This window comes from Alligator sinensis, unplaced genomic scaffold (assembly GCF_000455745.1).
Source record: "Alligator sinensis unplaced genomic scaffold, ASM45574v1 scaffold318_1, whole genome shotgun sequence".
NCBI lineage: Eukaryota > Metazoa > Chordata > Crocodylia > Alligatoridae > Alligator > Alligator sinensis.
In genome coordinates, this window is record NW_005842421.1 from 272,147 (window position 1) to 290,257 (window position 18,111).

An 18,111-nucleotide genomic window follows, 5' to 3' on the forward strand; every position below is an offset into this window, starting at 1 on the left:
CATAAAGTGGCTCTTGACAAGAAAATTCAACTTTCTTGATGTTTAGGGAAAGTTGTGAGACAGTGGAATCAGTGGTTGTGTTGAGAGATTCTTTGCAGATATAAAAGCTAGGAAGCACCAGGATTTTCTGCAGAAAATGATTGGTTTCTACCCCCTATTTACTAACCTACACACTTGACAAGGAGTATGGCAGTGCATATGGATTTTTCAGACTCAGCTTAATGCATAATTCAAATGGCAAGAGTACTGAGGGAGGGGGTTTAGTGCTGTGAGAAGTGGCATCTCAGTGCACCTATATTTAGCTACGAAACTGATCAGTATTATGAAGCTGCTTATAGTGGGCTGTAGCTTCAAAACTGGTGAATTTTAATGCTAAATATTCATTTTATAGAGGATAAAAACAGTGATTTGAGACTTGCTGTGTTTTGATGATTTGTTTAAAGTTAGTTTTTCTTAGCCCTTAGGTATAAGGGCTAATGCTGTATGTTCCAGAACAGTTGGCAATGTTATGTTTCTTGACCTGTGTATTATGGATTAGCAAGGAGTGGGATACTTGACCTCAAAAGTCACCTCTTTTCATAATCTCTCCATCTCTCAAGATGTTCTAATGTCAAAATGACACTCATGTAGCCTTGACTTGCTTCATCTCTGTAGTTGCAGTCTTACCTGCTGGCTAAAGTAGAGGGGAGGAGGTTAAGGAAGGAAGTAAATGAATCTTCCTCAAATGTCTTCTTCTAAGACTTGAAATATTTTTACAGGGAGACCCTTGAAAAAATTAGACTGTTTTTTTCTAAGTACTGGTCTTTAATTTTTGCCTGAGCTGGCCCCAAATATATTAATAGCTGATTCCATTTATAAAAGGTCATTTAAATAGTTTAAAGTTTGTAACTAAAATTTGATAGAAAAAGATGGATATGAAGCTGGGGAGAAAATCTCTCTGTCATTGTCTATCCTTCAGCTATGGTAATTGGTGGGAGAACTGCAGTCTAAGCTATATTTTGCTGACAACATTTTGAATTACTCTTTGTATGCTTTTGTGGTGGCTTCTAAAGTGTTTTGTGTGTGTGTTTGTTTGTTTTTTTTAATAAGGTTCTGGGGCTATCATCAATATCTTATTTTTCTCCAAATAAGTTTAATGTACTAATTAGCAAAACTTTACAGAGATGGATGCTGTAAAAGCCTGTAACATTTCAAATGATTGTCTCTGAATTATAGGTTAAAGGGAAATAGCCTTCAGATCAATTTGCTTTAACAAAACAACACCCTTTGCATGTGTGCTGTTATATTGCTGTAAGTAGGCCTCTATCAGGTTCCTTTATTTTCATAAATTTAAGGGGGTAAACAGTAGATTTTGCTTTATGGCCATGTTTATTTGCAGTATTTCCTGTGTCAAACATTTGCTATCTATATCTTCAGGTTTACCTGATTATTCACATACTGGCTTTTAGTATATTTTAGTTTATTACATATGCTGAGACTAGAAAAAGAAAGCCAGGTATTGATTAATTTTTAATGCAAGAATTGAACAGCACAAGGGAAGAGATTTCTGCTTGCAAGGACAATTTACAAAAAGGTTTTTTAAATTTGAAAGGTTAAGGTAATTTGCCAAATACTGTATTTTTGTTGTCTTAAATTAATTAGCACACATTTCCCTTGTGGCATATTTAACAGTACTCTTAAAATAAAGAGAATTAATGTGTTACATATGGGATTTTCTTTTTGTTATTCATTAATGCATGGTCAAGTGTAACAGCATAATGGCACTTAAATCAAAACTGTGACAATCATGTTTTATTTTCTAGTGGTTCTTTAAAAGCTGACAAAAATGCATGGAACAACTTGCAGTATGGTGCCATATTATGCTATCCATATCCAATCTAGTTTTTTTTTATTTTTTTTCTGTCTCGGATGGCCGGAGCCGACTCGAGGTGATCTCGGTCATTTGGGCGGGCTGGTGAATGGAGCGGCAGACAAAGTGTATTGGTTGCAAAAACTTTACTTACGCCACTAGTAGCCGCGACGCAGGTGGTCCGGTCGCTTAAACAACTCCACAAGTTGCTCCAGCTGGCAAGGCTCAGGCCAGCTAATCCGTCCGCAGATTAAGCCGGCAGGGAAAGTGTACGTCGAAGGATTGCGCTCGGCGACGGGGAGAAGAATCGATAGGTGATCAGGCTATCGATCAGCTCAGCCGCAAGTCAGATATCTTTAGAGGCACTCTGCAGCGTGCTCAAAGTTCTCCGACTTGGGCGGAAATCGCACAAAATTTTATACGGCCAGCAAGCCAATTACTAGCCGCCACGTAGGAATAATTTAGAACTGGCCAATAGCGGGACACAAATTTGCATGCGAACGGCAGGAACTCTCTTGCACCGGGGTTTTCTGTTGCAGCAGAAAACTTTTGCTGTGCAAGAGACTCTCATGTGGCGGGGAAAATTCATCGGGCCCAGGGAATAAAATCATTGGGTTGTGACATTTTCCTGACCAGATTTAGCGTAGCCTGCTTATTTGCATAATCTTGTTTAGAAGCAGGCTGTGCAAATAACAGCAATGTACTCTGTAGCTGTACCTGTACATTTTCAGCAGATGAAATTACCTCAACCAAATTGGATACAAATTTGTGTGGGACCAAGTCTTTGAGTGGTAATCTGTCTTTTAAAACTTGCATTTGCCAATTCTACTTTATTGGTGCTAGCAACAGACATGCTCCCTGACAGCTGGTATCTTTGAACCCTACTGATTTATGGTTTGTACTAGGGCACCTGATGTTGGTTTAGTTACAGTAGTAAAAAGCTGAGTTATCCTAATATTATATAAAACGTAAGAATCATTAGTTGCTGATTCTGTTAAATGAAATATTTCATGTCATGTGATTTGCTGTAATACACGATCATTGCCTATCAGCACAAACACATGCTGAACTACATACATGGTCCTCCTTATCTCATAGAGTAGAAGTGGGCTGTGACTCTTCAAGCAAATCTTATTGGTGAGGAAGTTTTTTATGTCAGGTTTTATAACACAGTATTTCCTTTTTTAATCAGTCTACTTTCACAGACAGTGATGATCCTTCCATATAAGAGATCTTAGAACAGCAAAACTGTTTATCTTGCTTTAAAAATATACTTTGCCTGGTCCAAATAAAGAGAGTAAATGTTGGTCTGACAAAGTTATGCCTATCAGCTGGGATATATCTATATTTTGAAAAGTGAATTTGCTTTTTGAGATGTATTCCTCAGAGATGATTGTTTTTGAAGATGACTTAAGGAGCAATGTGGTTGCTGCTCAAGAAATGGCCCCTTCTGGTATCTTGGTGAGTGATTTCACTCTGTGTGCCCTTTTAAAATATTTTGTTTCAAGGGCTTTTTTTTAACTTGCATTTTTAACCTTTTTTTTTTTTTTTTAGAAAACTTTAATTTGAAATTCAGCAGACTTATTTTGATTTAATCTTTTCTTTGAGAAGGACAGCGTATAGTATAAAGCAAAACTAAAATAATACCTTTTGTATTTCATTTTATTTAGTTCTGAATAGAAGACCAGTTTTTGCTCTGTACATCTGAACATCTCCAGTTCCTATAGGTGCTGGTCCAGTTAAATGGATTCCTCCATTAAATGAATTCCTGTATGACTAGATAACTTCCATGGTAAAGGAGATCAAGTGACTGCATTAGAAATCTAACTTGATAAGCAAACTAAATGCAAGTTAAAGTAGAAATTAGGGGAAGGTTTTAAAACAAATCCCAAACTTTACAGCTAAAACTTAGGTCTGATGTATGTGATCATGAAACTGAGAGTAACAGTTGGAATCTAGTATTCCCCCACCTTACCCAAAGCAGACAGCTGTATTTGTCTAGCAACATTAAAGTTGCAATTTTACTAATAGTATGCAGTTTAAAAATGTACCAAGTTCTTGACTGAGATGCAAATAAAAATATAAATGAGAAACAAATTAGTAATTTTTAATGAATGGCAATTCAATCTAGTTTAACACAACTGCCTACTAAAAAGAACATTATATATGACCATGAGCAGGTAAATTAGAGAAAATCAAGACAACACTTAATTATTTTCTTCTTTTGCATTCAGCCTCCTTCTCTTAATGCCAGCATAACTCTCTGAAGTTTAACCTTACTCAATAAGAAATATTGTTAATGTTAGCTTTTTGAAGATGTCTGGTACTACACATCTGATTTCAACGGAGAACTTCATTCGTGTCCTTTAAGATAAGCATTGAAATCACGAAATTTTTTTTTTTGTATAACTAATAGTTACAACTGTATAACTTTGAAACTTTCAGTTTCTTTGTAGCAAAAACATACTTTTGGTTTCTTGCACTTGTTTCATGTGAATCGTGTGTCATTAAAACACTTACTAGTATATACTGTTTGTTTGGGAAATCCCAAAGAATACAACTAGATAACCAGATTACTAAATTAGCTAGGGTACATCTGAACTGTGGTCTAAGTTTTAAGAATGAAGGCAAATTGTCTTTTTGTACTGCACTGAAAACATACTGCAAATAAATGCACAGGAAGCTCATCATCTTCTTGTAGATGCTGTTTCAGTTAGGTTGCATGTACTTGCATATAGATCTTCTAGATCAGTGATTATTAACCAGGGTCCTGGGGCACCCTGAGGTTCTGCTAGAACCTTTGAAGGGTGCCCCGAGGAGATAAGCAAGGTGTGAGGAGATAAGCAGATAAGCAAAGGCTCTGGTTTGTCCCTGCCTCCACAATCTCCTACCCCAACTGCCTGGGCTCTCTGCAAGGAAGTAAGTACTGTAAGGTATACTTATATTTTTAAAATGAAGTCACACCCAATTTCAAAGAAGTTATGAAGGGGTCCATTGAGCCTAATGGGGAGTGCTTCAAGTCCAAAGGTTCAGTGTTCTAGATTAAAATATGTATTCATACATACTGTATTAATTATGGAGCAGTCAATGGTATGCTAGACAAATTTGGCAGATAGACATGATACCCTCCTTCAAGACTTACATCAAAACTAACTAAATGTGAGTTTCTTACCTAATGTAAGTATTTCAAAAACTTAATTTTAGCATCCAGTGTCTGGCAAATGCCAGGCATGTAGTTTGAGATGAAGAACTTCATTAGTCATTGTTTGTGAAAATCATTTCCCCAGTTTTTTCAGCCTTGAAAATCTACCTTTCAGGCCAGTAGAGGATTAATATAAAATTAATATATAATATATTATATTAATATATAATATAATATAAGCTTAAAATATATATAAAAGCTTAAAATTTCCAAATTAAAAGAGTTATACAATATGCATTATCTACTTTTGTTTCTTAAATATGTGGGTCTATGTTTACAGTAATTTCCCCCATGCTCTGAACTGATTCTTGCACGCACTCTTGGTAGAAAATAGAGCAAGCAGTTTCAGTTTCTACCTTTCACTGTCATCATGGTGTCTTGCCAGAGAAAACTCTCAGAGTGTAAGGCTGAATTTATTAGAGATGCAATTTCTTGTCTTCTGTTTGAAGTTGCATATGCCCCAGTAAAAATATTTTCTGTTTACAACACTGGGCTGATTTCTTAAATGGTCAAAAATCAGTGCCTCCTTGAACTTCTAAAAGCGACAAATACTATCTTTCTGTTGTGAAATCCTTAGTATTGCTTGGCCTTTTAAATTCTGCACTCTCAGAAGAGCAAGCAACATTGCTGAGTTAACTCAACTCTGGGTTTTACCCAGAAGGTAAGGAAGAGTTTGATTGTAACACGTAACATGTATGTGCTGGATTTGAGGAATAAATGAAAGAAAATATCAAATGGCTTGGAATGCTTCACATTCATTACGCCTAACTTGGCTTTTCCAGGAGGCTCCCACCTCGTGTACCACTGTTTAAATACTTGCAATGGAAGTTGATGAAGCAACTTGATGAATTCTCTGTTTGTACTTGAAGGATCATGACATTTTTTAGCAAATGCCTCTTAAGTCTGAAATAGCTACGGAAGTTTTTACCTAAAAGATTCTTTGCAGTACTTAGACTGTGGTCAGAGCTGCTTCTACTGCGCTTGAACATCTGCAATAATTTAAAGTGATGTGATGTTATTAGCTGCAGCAAAGTTTAGCAGTGATCATTTTAGGCTTTTCAGAAGGATCTTTAAAAATGAAACTAATCCCCTCCCTTCCCCCAAACCCTCAACAGATGTGGTTTCTCAGGTGTGTAGTGATATTTTTATCTGCAACCAATCAGTTGTGTGTTATTGTTTAAAATTTTCTAAATTGATATTTGTCATCATCCTAACCCTAAGCTATTATGTTAAGAGCCTGACTTTAATTTTCAGCCATGCTTTGTACTTGCAGCTTAATTAAAAACAAATTGGGTACTATGTGTAAAGTAAGAGGTCAGTTTTGATACAGACTTTTGTTTTCTTGAGTAGCACACCTATTGTTTTGAAAATATAACTGTTCCAAGGTGGTGTTACTCCAAGGGAGAAATCTGTTTATTTCTAGAGGAGACTTTCCATAGCTTTTTGCACCTGAGAACTCTGTAATCCTCTCCTGCCGGTGCTTTCCCTTCCAAGATGCTTAAAAGTATTACAGGCCAGAAGATCCTATGTTGTGGCATGCTTTTCCATCTCCATATGTCCAAAAATGCAACAGTGAGAATCTGTTCCTGCATCCAGCTTCTGGACCCAGTGATGCTTGCTTCAGAGACCTCTTTGATCCAAAGTCTGCATGTCTAAATATTTCTGGAATGTAGTTACTGTAGCAGTTATGACTGTGTGTGTGTAGATATAGATAGATATATTTATAGATATATAGATTATATATAGAGAGAGAGAGTGTATGGTGAGCCTGACTTTACAACTCTACTTCAGTTTTAAGAATTTTTCAAGCTTAGTGTGGGGAGCAATTGGCTGGTTTCATATAGGACTCCCTGCCCCCAAACATTGAGCAGATGCCTGGAAACAGTCACTGGTCTAAGCAGAAGGATTTTATGTTCTCATGGAAAAACAACTAAATATTTTTGTTAAAATCCCTGTTTAAAGCAGCTCACTATTTTGCAGCTCTTTAAAATCCATTTGCTGTTGAACAGACCTTCTTGATAAAATACAGTGGAGTGGCCCTTGCTTCTTTCAGGTCTTTAGGTTTTTTTTCTTTCTTAAGTACACTGTGTATTAATGTTGAGATTTACACAGTTTCTAACAATTATTCAGACAGAGTTATATGGCGTGAGCTGTAAGACATGTGACTTCCTGAAGAGTCAGTTTCCACAGGGATGGAAGACTTGTATGAATATTTTTCAGCCTAGAAGGAAGGGCAGAGGGACCTTACACTAACTGGCTCAGAGAGAAATGAGCTTTCATAGACAATAGCATCTCACAAAGTAGGTTGTTGCCTATTAAAGCTTATGCCTGTTTGAACCAGTTAGTGCCTAAGGTGCTACCTGGCTCTAATTTCTACCTGACTTCAAATTAACAGAATTATTCACCTCTGTGCCCACTTTTCAGCCTCATATTTCTTAACAAATATGTGGAGTTAAATTGTAGAGAAACTGAATGTATTTGTCAGATTTTTTACAAGACTGAATTTGCCTTCTAGCTGCTAAAGTGAAACTGCAAATTCCTAAAAATTTGCTTCTCAAAATGTTTTTCAAATTCCATACAAATACATGTATTTGCAGTAGAGTGGGGAGAGAATGGGGAGATTTGCTGTTCTCAGTGCTGCCCATTTTCAATGTAAGATTTTACTTACTCCTCATGTATAGAAAACTATCCTCACCTGTAAACCAGTACTGTGTAATCTTGGAAAAAGCTGAAATGTTTCCAAGGTGACAAGAGGCAAAGTATCAAACAGTGCTTTCTGACCCATACAGACAGTCATAAAGTGCAAGGCTGAATTGATTCAATCTTCACAGGTTAGTCTAAACTGCATAGATTGAACCAATGAACAAGTGAACAGATACTCGCTTTTGATTCTGGAAATGTAGCCACATGCCTGCAGTGGCCCAGGCCAGGCACCAGGGGGCGCTAGAGGATGCCACTCTGCAAGGGGGGATTTGTGGGGGAGTTGCAAAGCATCCTGGGATGCTGGGAGACGGAGTTATCTTGAATCTGGAGGGGATCTGGGACAGAAGTTCAGTAGACTGATTTCACCTAAATCAGTTGTCTGATGCTGCATCCATCCAGGCTTATCTTAAACTGGTTTCAGCCGCTTTGAGAGCAGTTTAAGTGCGCTGAACTTCTGTTGTGTTACAGATTTGAACTGGTTTCTGATCACTTACACCAGTTTGTGTAATTCCTGTCCCTAGCGCTCATGTTTAGTATAAAGTTTTGTCTGTAGAGCCATGTCAGCTGTGGATGTGAACAGATTGCATCCCACAGTTGGTGTAGCTGTTAGGAAAATTCCCAGCAGCTCTGTGAATGGAACAGAGCTTTTCCATTCATTCTCTTCTTTTGCCTCAGACTGACTTTGTGTGCTCTACCTGCTACCTTTTGTTGTTGTTTTTACTGTTAACTAGAGTTTGAAGAACAGCAATGAAAATGTATAAACTGGTAAATTTTCACTTGACTGAAAACTTAGTGAAACTGTTGAAAAGTAATTGAGAGATTGGATCTCTCTGCAGACTTAAAGTGCTATTTATATGGAAGAATATTTCTGTAAGCTGAAGGAATAGAAATTTACTTTTAAGTGAAAGTTGAGGTTATGTAGGAATGATAGCAGTTGCTCTGGATTGCTGCAGACTTGGTCTGAGTGAATTGTGTCCCCTGCTTCCCCAAACTATGTGATGTTGATAAGTAAATGCTGGTGTTTTCTCCGGTGTTTTCTCTGAACAAGCTATACCTACTGGTTTAAAAACATATATGTACTATTTTAAACAAGCAGTTTAAGTGGCTGTTAAGTGTCATATTTGGAAAATGTGTCTCAGGGTGAATTTGATTTAATCAAATCAATTTAAATCACGGGTCAGGAAGCCTCAATTTAATTGTTCTTGTTATTTGATATCCTTTATTCATTTAACTTCTTGAAACTTGGAAAGGTACTATTTGTTTCTCTAATTTGGGTAGAATCTTTAGCTTCCCACCCTGTGGTTACTGCCACAGATGAGTTCCAGTGCTTTCCTGCCCGTTTTGCAGAAGTTTTTTCAAGCTTGTAATTTTGTTTTAGAAGTTTGTGCTGTATATGGTGACTTATTAGTAGGTGTGTGGCAGGAAGCAGGGTAGAGATGCCCCTTATAGATTAACTTTGTATAATTATTGTACCGTTCTAGTTTTCTGTGTATTGTGTAGAAAAGGGTTACACGTGTTCTATTCTGTAATTTTTTTTTCAATTGTGGACTATATTATTTTTGTCTCCAGCTAATGCATGAAATTGGGTGGCCTTCAGTCTAATACTAGTGGTTTTTTAAATTTTATTACTAAAGTATTAAGTTGAGAACAGCGGAAAAGCCATACATACTAGATGCACCCAGAGTTTTCTGTGCAGTATTTCCATGTTTCATAGATTTCATAGACATTTGGGCTGGAAGGGACCCTGGAGGATCATCGAGTCCATCCCCCTGCCCCAGGGGCAGGAAGTCAGCAGGGATCATAGGATCCCAGCAAGATAAGCATCCAAAAGTGTCTTGAAGGCATTCAAAGTGGGTGCTTGAACCGCCTCCGGCGGCAGTCTATTCCAAATTTGGGGGCTCGGACAGTGAAGTTCTTTCTTATGTCCAGCCTGAATCAGTCGCGGCGGAGTTTGTGACCATTCGATCTGGTCATCCCTTGGGGCACTCTGGTGAACAGACATTCCCCCAGATCCTGGTAAGCACCCCTGATAAACTTATAGGTGGCCACCAGATCACCCCTGAGCCTGCGCTTTTCCAGGCTGAAGAGTCCCGTGGCTCTCAGCCTTTCATCATAAGGTCTGTTTTCCTGACCTCTGATCATGTGCGTGGCTCTCCTCTGCACCCTCTCAAGCTTCTCCACATCCTTTTTGAATTGTGGAGCCCAAAACTAGACACAGTTAAAAGCATGTTACAAACACATCTTCAGTAGAGATGTTTGATTTTACTAAATAATATAAAGATTCTGTGATACAAGCAATATCAGAAATGGAGTCATACTGGCTCCTACTAGGAATCTAAACATCTGAATCCAGGTCTCTGCACGTGGAAAAATGTAATCTGAAATAATCAACCCCCAAGCTACTTAAATCTATTTTAAGAACATATGGTAATTTATGGACACTAAATATTTTATCTGTCATGCTTAGTGTACTGTTTTGAGAATGGGTTTAAAACTTAGTCACCTCTGTAAGAAGATGTGCAAATGAACTCTTCAATAAACTGACTTGATAAATGGCTTATTTTATTACAAGTCTAACTTAAATTTTTCTTGCCTTATCTTGCAGTCTCAGACTATGAATTACGTGGGGCAGCTTGCAGGACAAGTCCTGGTTACTGTGAAGGAGCTATACAAAGGCATTAATCAGGCCACTCTTTCAGGATGTATTGATGTCATTGTGGTTCGCCAGCAGGATGGTACATTCCAGTGTTCTCCTTTTCATGTCCGATTTGGGAAACTTGGTGTCCTGCGTTCAAAGGAAAAAGTAGTAAGTACAGCAAATGGCAAGTAAAAGCAGAGAACCCGAAACATTGTTTTTCTGTTGTACATGTACACCTTGCAGAATGCAGATGGCAAAAGTTTCTCATATAGGCTCTTCAAGTCAGAGATTTTTGCAATTCAAAAAACATCATTTGGTATATGATTGCCTAATAAGGAAGAATAACCATACAAAAAAACAGGATTCATGTCAGAAAAGAAAGACATTTTGATAGCTATATATTGGGCTATAAAAATATAATGTGACCCCAAGATCTTTCTATGATCTTAAAATATTTATGTGGCTATTGGAGCAGGGGGGAGGAAGGAAGCCACTCAGGGGCTGTTTCCTTTCCAGTAGCCGAAGAGAACTGGTGAAATAATCTGTTTAATTTTCTAGGTTTTTGAGAATACATTATTGCAGGTTTATTTGTAAATAGTGTTTTTTGTCAGTACAGATGAGCTGTGGCATTCTTGATGCTGTGAAAAAGAAAGCATTGTTTTTGCAACATTGGTTACCACAAGCTGCCAAAAACTGCACCATATTTGGTGTGTTTTTGCTCACAATTTAATTAGGCTTACCAGTTTATCTCAGCTGATAGGTTTTTACTGCTAAGTATTTGGTAAATTAAAAAAATGGCAATTGGCTCAGATATGCTGGAAATTTGTCATGCAAGAATATTACTAACAGCTCTCTGACCACCTGCAGTCACTGTATTGACTAATTGAAGAGGAAGGAGAATCCATCCCATCTCAGCTGGAAGAGGGAATGCTGCAAAATCAAACTCAGGATTAGTACAAGAGGAAGACGGACAAGTTCTTAAAAAAGCCCTCATTCCTGGTGTAAACAGTTACAAAATAGGTAACTAAATTTAGGCTATGGGCAGATGTGCATATGAAGTGCTTCAAATCTTGCCCCAGTTTTAAGCAGTTCTAATTTGGAGTACTTCATTACCAGACAAATGTGCAGACCTGTCTTCAAAAAACACTGGGAGATGCTGGTGGAATGAACCGTCTCTCTATTATGTGTTGCTCGAGGGTACAAATATAATATGAAGCACTTACCTGTGAAGTGCTCAGTTATTGCTGTTTAATTCAGGTTATTTTTTTGATACAGTTCAGGCCAGTTTGAGACACTTTATTGCTGTGTGCTACCTGTACTCTCTCTTTTTAAAGCACTCAAGATTTGTAGCACTCAAGTTATGTCTGTCCATACTCTTAGTTGGTGCTAGTTGTAAAATAAAAAAAGTAGCCACCTGAATTTATTGATTTTAAAAATCATGAAGTGGTGTAAATATGTGAGGAAGATGGAATCTACTGCCAGATCCGGTGGTGATACAGTTCATTAAATAAACTGGTTTCAATTTAATTGTTACTGGGGATGTTTGGGAAGTAAGTCACAAACAGGTATTGACTATATTAAGGAACACCAGAGAAAGAAAAGGAATTGGGCTGAGATGTCCTTGATGTATTTAAAAAAAAATTGTAAATAAAACAGATGAAGAATGGAAATCTACTCCTGAACTTAGCGTTAACTTTTTTTAAAAGAAAGGGATAATAGACATTGCAGTTTTAGAGTATGCCTGCCTGTATTCCCTTCATTCTTGTCTGACGCGTCAAGGTACAAGAAATTCCATTTTTTATGCAGCAGTTTGCCCTTGTGGAGCAGTGGCTTCTTTCAGTTGGCTTGTATTTTATAAATTTGGCAACACTGAGTGAACTGCTGAGATGCAGGAGAGTTCATTACTTCATGAGAGAGGGGGATACTTAATCTAGAATATGTGGAGTGTCCATTCCTTCTACTTCTGGAGCTTGTTGCAAGCATGTATTATCCTTCTCATAGTTCTGGTTGTCAGCTCTGCCCATCCTGCAGGCCAAAAGTGTCATGGTAAAGTACTGTCACATAAAATAAAACAATCGTATTTGCCTTGTTGCACTCGTGTGCTTATCCTTTATAAAAACAGGCCATTTTAACTAATTTTGGCATATCTGTTGGGCACATACTAATGATAGGAGGGCTTCTGACGCTGTCATACAAGTTTTTCAGTGAAAGAGAAGCAGAATCTGCCTGTTATTAACAGTGAACCCATTTGAAAGTGATAGAACTCAAAAAGTTCAGTCATCTTTAACTTTTACATCCTGGACACTGTTCCTTTCATAGCCCTTTGCAATATGACAATAACACCTTTGGCCCCAAACCAGTAGACTACAGGAAGATAGCAAACTGCTTTGGTTCTTGCATCTTTGTCTATAATTTATGTAAAAGGGGGAGGGAGGAGGCAACTTGAAGCCTCATTTTTGCTTTTTAAGTGCTAAATTATGATCTTCCTTTTACATTCATAGCACACAAAAGGAGTGAGAATTGTATGCAATATCAAAGGATTGAACGGAGATCCAGATTTTCAACCACCACCTATTAATGTTATTATCTCAAACTTTTATCTCAATACCTTCTTAAGGTTGTAAGGGTTGATCATAGGTATAATTGTTATATAACAGACACTAGTTATAAAAGACAACTGAGAGGTGTATGCAGGTAAAGATAGAGGGCATATTAATGATTACATAGAGGAAGGAAAGGAGAGAACCTGCTCCAAGATATGCCTGCAACTATTAAACTGACTTTAAATTATGGCTTGAATCATTTTTTTTTTTTTTTTTAATTATGGGTTGTTGCCATCAACTAACCTGATTTCAGAGAAGTTATAAAAGAGTCTTATGCTGATTCTAACGTCTTCTTTTCCCTGATTTCTGATAAAGTTGTTTTACAGCCTATAATGTTCAAAAGTTCAGTCTTCTGCTCAAACATTTTTGTTACTTCCCCAAACCTATTGATTGTAACAATTTCCTTTGTTCTCACTTACTTTATAGAGAAACTACAAAATAGTAAAATCCACGTAGAGTCCTTGTCTTCTACATTGCTTGAATCTGAATAAATATGTTTTCAACAAACAGCTTTTGCTTTTACTTTAGTAAGAATTAAAAACAATCTAATTGATTATGTTTAAATAGCTTTGGGCAGGTAAATGTCACTAAAATTAGTATTTTTTTTTTAAATAGAGCTATTGGTCTTGTTGTGAAAGGAATAAAGCATTGTGTGGTTTTGATTGGTACTAGAACTTGGTGTCACCTCTATGGGTGTGTAATGGTTGGAATTACTTGTTTTCATTACAAATCAGTTTTAATACATGGTCTTATGTTAATCTTTGGTACTTTTTTTTATGTTAGGCTTGATAACACATGTGTTCATTTTAAAATCAGTCCTCCTCTTTTTGACTGGCTCTTACCTGCCCAAATGTTAACCAGTTTACATTCCAAATTTAGGTTAACTACTGCATGGAGGGAGGTTGTTAGCTGTCATAGTCTGAAGTCAAGTAGAAGGCAGTGCAGAGTGGCAGTTAGCCTAAAGGTGCCACTGTTATAGATGGTTGCTTTTTATGTATAACCTAAAACTTAATTTGATTGCCAACTTTAATATTGGATATCGTGCATTATGTGTGACACGGGTACCTTCATTATGGCACAAAGACTAACATGAAAGCCTGACTAGGACAAACCCATTTTTAAGTTATGCAAACTTGATAATGATACTTTCACTTTCTCAATAGTAAGACAAATCTATTGCATTCCCTTATAACACGGAGAATATAACCTTCTGAATTAAATATCTTTCAGATATCATCATAGGCTTTGATGAAGATATCTGTTGCCCATGAAAGCTTATGTATATCTGATTCAGTTAGTCTATAAGGTGCATCTCTACCCTGCCTATGCCTGACTTCAGGGTAACATGGCTAACTATTGCTATCAGTTGGTTAAACTAAAAGAAAATGTCCGCTTGACAGAAAAGATGAATTCTTGACCACAAAATCAATGATCCTTGTTGAATATTGAAGTTTACAATTCTGTCTGTATGTTAACGCATGGAATTTACTTTACTGTCCAAGATTTCAGCTAAAGAAGATAAAACTGAAACAGTGGTATCTTTATTCCTTTGGCTTTAGAACAGATTTATATATACATCTCTTTTTGTTCTTGTTTTGGAAGTCCATCAGTTTGGAAAAGGGGCCATCTTTTCCTCTCCTGAAGTTATTGTAACTTGGAATACATTTACGTTCCATTTTGCATTAGAGAATGTTTTTCTCTGAAAAACAGAAGCTCTGATGGAAAGCTAGGAGTCTTGTCTCATCTTCATAGCCATATGACAGTACTGTTAGAAGCAGAATTATTAACTGAATATTAAAAAAATACAGTCAGACCTCCTGCTCAGTCACAGGGTTGTGATTTCATAAAATAAACAAAGCCTTTAAAAGACCATTTGCTCTTACTCAAGAACACCTGCCCTTCATAATTTAGATCCATTCCAGGCCTCGGTTGAGCCAGATTTTAAGTACATGTCTAACTACAGAAAGAGTTCACTGAGGCAGCTTCATAGGACAACACAAAGGCCCAAATTACCAAGGTTATTTAAGCCTATGACTCCCAAAACTTACAAAATAGAGTGGAGTCTTGTTAGATTTAGGCATCTGAACAACTTTGAGGATTTGGCCATACCTATTTTAGTATAATAACGGAGCAAAAATGAAGGGCAATGTGGCAAGTCTTTTTAAAAAGGCGTACTGCTGGTGGAGTGTTGGCTTAAAAAAAATGAAAGAGACTAATACTGGTATATCAGGATTAAATCTTCAGCTCAGTATTTGCCTATCTGTTCATGTGGAGGATGCTCCATGGTAAATTGTTTTTGTTTCCATAGATTGATATAGAAATTAATGGAGATGCTGTTGACCTTCATATGAAGCTGGGTGACAATGGAGAAGCTTTCTTTGTACAAGAAACTGAAGAAGAAAATGTAAGTGTATTGTGCTCCGTGACGTGATGCTCTCGTTCCTACTGCAGTGACCTGCACTCCCAGTAGTTATAACTGAAGAAAATCTAGCGTTTTCTAGGACAGAATCTTTGTTGTTGATTCATAACATGCATGTACTTGGACAGAGTATTTTATCAAACTCAGTTGCCAGTTGCAGGAAAACTACTGATTCTTTTTTAGAACTATAAGATAATTTGTAACACTTCATCCTGTTTTAGTACAGGAGGCAATGATGATAACTTTAGGCTGACTTTTTTTTTACTATACTTATACAGATCATGTAGTGACGCACAATCACTTGCTTCAGGTAGTTCTTATCACCAGTGCTGACCTCAGTATCAGAACAAGTTGGTTTTTTTGGCAGGATACAGTCCATTATCCTTGTAATGATTTCTTGGGCTTAGAAAACAAGTTAATTTTCTAATATAATTATCTTCTAGTAAACGTACTTCCTTTTGAAATTGTAGGGTTTTCTTGTTGATGCATGTGTAATTGTTGTCTTAGAAAAGTGCTTCCTTTTTCAGGCTATTATTTAGCTGCAGTGCTTCAAATTTATAGCAAACAATATTATGTGACCTTATGCAAAAGCTTACCTGAGTTGACAGATACTTTGTGAATGGTAAATCTCTTCCATGGTCAGTTTTCAAAGATTGGCAATGTTGATATTTAAACCTCAGTAATTACTGTGTACTATCATGTAATTCTGCACATCTTAAACATTAACTAGCTCTAGGAGAGACGAATGGGCATTTTTTAAAATTACGAAATGAAAATCCATCTTTGAAAGCAAAGTGATTGTGTATCACTCAGAAACGAGAAGGAAAAAACCATTATCAGGATTAGCAGCCAAAGTAGGAATATGGTGGGGAAACGTAATATCTAGGAATAGAAGGGAATCTCCAATTCTAATAGTATATAATATGACTAAATACAAAACCAAAAGCATTTTTTTTGCTGACAGAGCAGATAGATAAGTCATTAACAGGAACAGATCAATAATGAGTGTGTGTGTATGAGGGGGGAGAACTAAATGTTTCAGATAACTCTTAGTATATACCAGTACCAATGAAGCTGATGTTGTGAAGAAAAAACCCAGGAATCTTTCATTCTTATAGTCTCTTGTCTCACACAGATATTAAACATATTTGCCTTGTTTCAGCTCTTTGTTTTGTCATGGCTACTTGTGATCCTTCTTTTGAACCTACACCAGGGTATGTTAGAGGCATAGACCACCCAAGGATGCTTCAGATCTATATATATACTGTACTGAAGTGTAAAGTAGCTCCTTTAAATACAGTAGCTCCTTTAAGAGTGGTTCAGGTTGCTAACACTTTATGCATGTATGGAGTATTTCTGGAATTCCTAGCCTGAAAAGGACAATCAGACTACTACAAGTAGAGCAATATGCTTATGTGAAATGGTAGGAAAGTCTTTCAAGACTTTTTTTCCCCTTTGGTGTAATGTCCTCTGAAAGATGTGAGTGAAGTTGTTTTTAAATATGAAAGTATCCTTTGTCTTACGCTTCCTGCAAAATGAAAAGTAAGATAAGAAAACTAGTGTTGTTTGTAGCTGTTTGTATAAAACTAAACATATGTAAATCCAACATGATTTGTGTATCCTCTTCATAAATGTCTCTTTCATGTAAAACCCTTTATAAACTTTGAAGTGATCAGTCATTCATTTTGAGAAATGTTTAATTATTGTGCTTTAGTAAGCCCTAATTCTACTCTACTTTTCTCCCAAGCAATAGAGCAGGTTTTAACTGATTTCTTTGTTTTTAATGGCTTAGAAAGCTCAAATCTAGCTGTAAGCTTGTACCTAATATTTAAACTGCTACATCAAAAGTATTAATCACATTCTGGGTACCTCTGATCAGAGGTGACTAGCATCTTTTGATTTTTTTATTTTTTTTTTATAATAGAGACATCTGTAAAGAAGCAGATTTTGGGGGCATTTTGTACTAGTATTATCTAGAAGAGTCAGTCTCAACCTTTTTTGTACCAGGACCCATTTGTAAACATTGGCCAGTTCCGACCAAGTGCCCCTCACTCTGGAACCACTGCCCCACTTCCCAGGCCCCCCAGTGTGTGGGGAAGGGGATGGATGTGTGAGGCAGGGGGGACACCAAGCAGCCCCTCACAGGCTGGAACTCTGCCAGCCTGCAAGGGAAAAGCCAGAGTTTCCCACCCTTTTCTCCTTTAAAGGAGAATCCATTTTTAAAGTTTGTTCATGACTCTTTCATATATTCTTGCGACCCACAGGTTGAGAAACACTAATCTAGAAAAATGCATTTTCATAGAAACATTACTTCATTTGGATTATCGTTCCATACATACTGAAAATTGCATTCTTGAGAGATGCTCTGTTGTAACTGATAGCTTTTTGCCCTTATCTAGAATGTCTTGATGTTTAAAATTATCTGGTTATAGGAACCTTCTCTAGTAACTAGCTGAAAATAAACTTGCTATCACTGAAAGGTGAAAACTTAGTTTTGCTTTTTCTTTTTTTAATTCGGCAAAACATACTGTTCAGTGGAATCCCTGAAATACTGAAAAACTTTACTGAAATACTGTTCTGTCTACATTCTTGGTTGCTGGTCAAGTCATTTTAATTCTTTGTGTACTTTCTTTATGAATAGGGAAATAGTAAAATGTTTTTGAGCTTTCTGGCTTGACCTCAGTCCCAAACCCCCCC

At 36.9% G+C, this 18,111-nt stretch overlaps 1 protein-coding gene across 3 annotated transcripts in view; it reads left to right on the forward strand.

Moving 5' to 3' along the window:
* The first annotated feature begins 3,131 nt into the window (after window positions 1-3,131).
* The window catches only part of LPIN2 (lipin 2), a 47,562-nt gene continuing 32,582 nt past the window's right edge, over window positions 3,132-18,111 (forward strand). Inside the window, exons 1-3 of one of the 3 annotated variants that reach the window (XM_006030103.3) lie at window positions 3,132-3,310; window positions 10,360-10,560; window positions 15,304-15,399. In XM_006030103.3, coding sequence (XP_006030165.3) covers window positions 3,224-3,310; window positions 10,360-10,560; window positions 15,304-15,399 — 384 coding nt within the window. In that variant the 5' untranslated portion in view covers window positions 3,132-3,223. Of the gene's footprint in view, window positions 3,311-10,359; window positions 10,561-11,279; window positions 11,413-15,303; window positions 15,400-18,111 lie in introns of those variants that run through there. The other 2 variants (XM_025211675.1, XM_006030104.3) reach the window with 2 other exon arrangements.